The 4,672-nt window shown below is 42.2% G+C and overlaps 1 protein-coding gene across 2 annotated transcripts in view; it reads right to left on the bottom strand.

Moving 5' to 3' along the window:
• UTP20 (UTP20 small subunit processome component) overlaps positions 1-4,672 on the bottom strand; it is a 131,729-nt gene that overhangs the window by 27,081 nt on the left and 99,976 nt on the right. For both annotated transcript variants that reach the window (XM_014591769.2, XM_006141387.3), the window contains exon 44: positions 666-764. In XM_014591769.2, coding sequence (XP_014447255.1) covers positions 666-764 — 99 coding nt within the window. The remainder of the gene's footprint in view (positions 1-665; positions 765-4,672) is intronic.

Genomic DNA, 4,672 nt, shown 5'->3' with positions numbered 1-4,672 from the left:
CTTACTCTCTTCCTAATCCTAATTCCCAAATTCTCACATTATTCAGTTTTACACTTTTTTCTTTATTCATGCTGGAACTAGTGCATGTGCATGAGAGAAAGAGACAGGTTCTGATTAAGCCATAGTGCCCGACCCCCACTTCTCGAGCTTGGTGAATTTCGAGTGCTCGCACGAGTGTCCAGTGTTTCAGGCTTGCCAGGCCAGGGATTCAAACTGCTGATGCCCTGTGGAATCTGGCTTCTCTGAAGTAGCACATTACTGCTGAGCCACAGAACTGGCCGCACAGTCCAATTTCAAAAGTTCATTATCAATTTTTCACTATTAATAATAAAACACTGTGAACATATTTTTCATTTAACCCTCAAACCACCCTCTGCTTATTCCTTTCAAAGAATCTCGGAAGCGACTGAAAATGTTTGCTCATTTCAAAACCTTTTGCTATACAATGCTAACTTTCTTGCCAGAAAGGCTGTACCAATTTTTGACCTACGAGTGATGATAAGGGCCTATCTCACTGCATCTTAGCTTTTTAATCCTCTGCTAATAGGAAAGATAAAACAGTATGTTATTTTCATTTTTTCTAGGCTATTCTTTTATTTTTACAAACTTTTTTTGAGCCCTTTGCTCACTTAAAATACCTTGAAATTCCCTTCTGTAAATCTTACCTCGATCATTATATCTAAACAGGAGTCCAAATCTCCAACTTGCAGCTTGCTGCTGAGGCCTTGCAGCAACATGCAAACAGTGAAAGTGAGCACATGGACCTAAAATGAGAAACACAGTGGTTAAGAATACAACACTAGAAAACCGTAACACATAAGACATACTGAAAGTGAGCACTCCGAGTTTATAGTCTGCTATTGCCAGGACAGATTCTGAAAATGACACATGTGAATGTCACTGTCTAAAATCCAATAACCAAATTATCACTTTTATTTTTTTAAGAGAGATTTTTGCTATAGGACACATGTGCTTACCAGAGAGACAGAGTAACAGAAAGCAAGAAACACCTCCCAGGAGGATGGCCATGCTGCAATCCCTTCTCCTCCATTCTCCTCTCGGGATCTTGGGCATGCATGCCTATGCACCCGGTGTGAGTTTAAGCCACCGGGTCCAGGACTCGAACTGCAGTCGACTGACTACATGGGAGTCCAGCGAAGCCATTATGCTAACTGCTGGTCCCTAGATTGATTTTTTTTTCTCCTAAGTGTAGGCACACATAGGAATATGTGCTCATCAGAGATGGACAGAGGAGAGAGAAGGAAAGCGAGAAGTCACCTCCATACACACACACCTGGGATGATGACCACACTGCAATCTCTTCTCCTTTATCCTCCTCTTGGGATTCTGGGCATGTGTGCACACCCTCCCAGTGTTTTTCAAGCCACCAAGTACAGGACTCAAAACACACAGCTGACCAAGTGGGATCCAGCTGCCTTAACCACCACGTTATAATCTAGTTCTCCAACTGGATCTTAAGGGCACACTTTCTTAGGTACCTACATGTGATCCTTAAGCACTTCTATATATTTAAAACATTTGCCGTGGATATATATAATCTATAAAAGCCATTTTTTTTTGGTTTGGAGGGGATGAAGAATAACACTGAAGACTACAATTTTGGCAGTGTCTATATGATTGATAGGAAAACCTCAAATCAGTTGCTCTCTCACCTCTATTTTAGTTATTTTAACAAATAATGGTATAGGCTTGAAGAACAGGCATTTGATGAGAAAGGGTTACTCATTTAAATACCTAAGGTGCTCCTTAAAATGTGTGAACGAGGAGCCAGCAGGTGGCATGGTGGTTAAGGTGCTGGACTCCCATATGGCTGAATGCGGTTTGAGTCTTGGACCTGGCAGCTTGCTTTCTCATTTTCTTTCTCTCTGTCACTCTCTGGTCAACTTCCACAAACTAAAATAAAAATAGTGACAATGAATAAAATTAAATAAAATAATAATTTTTTTTTTAAAAAAAGTTTGACTGACTCCTCCAGGACAGAGATAAACTAGACGCATCATACCCAGTGTCCAACACTAATCCACACAAAACAGCGGGAGATAAAATTTGACTGACAGTAGAGTGACAGTGAGTACCGTCAGGGGCTCTAATTGCAGGTAAGATGGAGAAAGCACACTCTCCCCCTTCTTCCACTGAATGCAGTTATCAAATCTACACAGGATGTGTGAAGCAGCTACTGGGAACAACTCAGAATACAAGTACTATGAACCTTGCAGTGCATTTGTCATGGTTTCTGTCCGTTATTTCATACTGAAAGTGAGCACTCCGAGTTTATAGTCTGCTATTGCCAGGACAGATTCTGAAAATGACACATGTGAATGTCACTGTCTAAAATCCAATAACCAAATTATCACTTTTATTTTTTTAAGAGAGATTTTTGCTATAGGACACATGTGCTTACCAGAGAGACAGAGTAACAGAAAGCAAGAAACACCTCCCAGGAGGATGGCCATGCTGCAATCCCTTCTCCTCCATTCTCCTCTCGGGATCTTGGGCATGCATGCCTATGCACCCGGTGTGAGTTTAAGCCACCGGGTCCAGGACTCGAACTGCAGTCGACTGACTACATGGGAGTCCAGCGAAGCCATTATGCTAACTGCTGGTCCCTAGATTGATTTTTTTTTCTCCTAAGTGTAGGCACACATAGGAATATGTGCTCATCAGAGATGGACAGAGGAGAGAGAAGGAAAGCGAGAAGTCACCTCCATACACACACACCTGGGATGATGACCACACTGCAATCTCTTCTCCTTTATCCTCCTCTTGGGATTCTGGGCATGTGTGCACACACTCCCAGTGTTTTTCAAGCCACCAAGTACAGGACTCAAAACACACAGCTGACCAAGTGGGATCCAGCTGCCTTAACCACCACGTTATAATCTAGTTCTCCAACTGGATCTTAAGGGCACACTTTCTTAGGTACCTACATGTGATCCTTAAGCACTTCTATATATTTAAAACATTTGCCGTGGATATATATAATCTATAAAAGCCATTTTTTTTTGGTTTGGAGGGGATGAAGAATAACACTGAAGACTACAATTTTGGCAGTGTCTATATGATTGATAGGAAAACCTCAAATCAGTTGCTCTCTCACCTCTATTTTAGTTATTTTAACAAATAATGGTATAGGCTTGAAGAACAGGCATTTGATGAGAAAGGGTTACTCATTTAAATACCTAAGGTGCTCCTTAAAATGTGTGAACGAGGAGCCAGCAGGTGGCATGGTGGTTAAGGTGCTGGACTCCCATATGGCTGAATGCGGTTTGAGTCTTGGACCTGGCAGCTTGCTTTCTCATTTTCTTTCTCTCTGTCACTCTCTGGTCAACTTCCACAAACTAAAATAAAAATAGTGACAATGAATAAAATTAAATAAAATAATAATTTTTTTTTTAAAAAAAGTTTGACTGACTCCTCCAGGACAGAGATAAACTAGACGCATCATACCCAGTGTCCAACACTAATCCACACAAAACAGCGGGAGATAAAATTTGACTGACAGTAGAGTGACAGTGAGTACCGTCAGGGGCTCTAATTGCAGGTAAGATGGAGAAAGCACACTCTCCCCCTTCTTCCACTGAATGCAGTTATCAAATCTACACAGGATGTGTGAAGCAGCTACTGGGAACAACTCAGAATACAAGTACTATGAACCTTGCAGTGCATTTGTCATGGTTTCTGTCCGTTATTTCCCAGTCAGTCAGAAGTGGGAACTAGAGATGGATAGAGAACTCTAGGAGAAGCCCCTATCCTGGTTCAAAGTACAGGAGAGGAAATACAATGCTCAGAGTACAGTAATCTCCTATGTTTTATGGAGGAGTCCGACCCGGCGGGGCCCCAGGATCTGTTTGAGCTTTCGACCTTTGAGCACAGACTTGGTCGACTCGGCATGTTGGCAAGGCCGCTGCTGTATGCCCCCCGACCTATGAGCAAAGCTTGGGTCCACTCAGCATGTTTGGCAAGGACGCTTGTTGTATGCTCCAGAGACTGCAGTAGCCTTGTTGGGAAGCGACCCCCCCTCTGACTCCCTGATATACTACTATAAAAGAATTACATAGCTCTCTTATACATCCTGAGTATATGATAAAATTTCTCTAAAGTACCCCGACTACTTCCCTTTGCTCTGACCACCTACTGTTAATTACAACTATCTAGGCAGAAATCTTCTTGACCTTTGGAAGGCCCTTCAAGACACATTTAATATAAATAACCTTTTTACATACAATAGGACTAGGCCAAAACTGGCCCAGGACACTCTGGCACCATGGTAACTAATGTTCTAACAAAATACATAATAGTGGTGCCATAGGCTACACAAGTGAATCCACAACAAAACTCTTAGGTATCACAAACCCATTTTAAAGTTCCTCATTAACTTGTTAGTCATTTTACTTTAGACTTAAGAAAAACTGGTACTGCTAGTTAGCTGTTCAAAGTATCCCCTTATTCTCACCAAGTGAACAGTAGGTTTACCTCTTTAAAACAGATATATTAAGATTCCTTGGGAATCAGCAGTTAGTGTAATGGCTATGTCGCTGGACTCCCACGTAGTAGACCGTGGTTCGCGTCCCAGACCGGTGGCTTAAAACTCATGCCGGGCACGTGTGCGTGCGTGCCCAAGATCCCGAGAGGAGAATGGAGGAGAAGGGAC

The sequence above is a fragment of the Tupaia chinensis genome, unplaced genomic scaffold (assembly GCF_000334495.1).
Source record: "Tupaia chinensis unplaced genomic scaffold, TupChi_1.0 Scaffold000054_1, whole genome shotgun sequence".
Classification (NCBI taxonomy): domain Eukaryota; kingdom Metazoa; phylum Chordata; class Mammalia; order Scandentia; family Tupaiidae; genus Tupaia; species Tupaia belangeri.
This window is presented reverse-complemented; position numbering and strand designations above follow the sequence as displayed.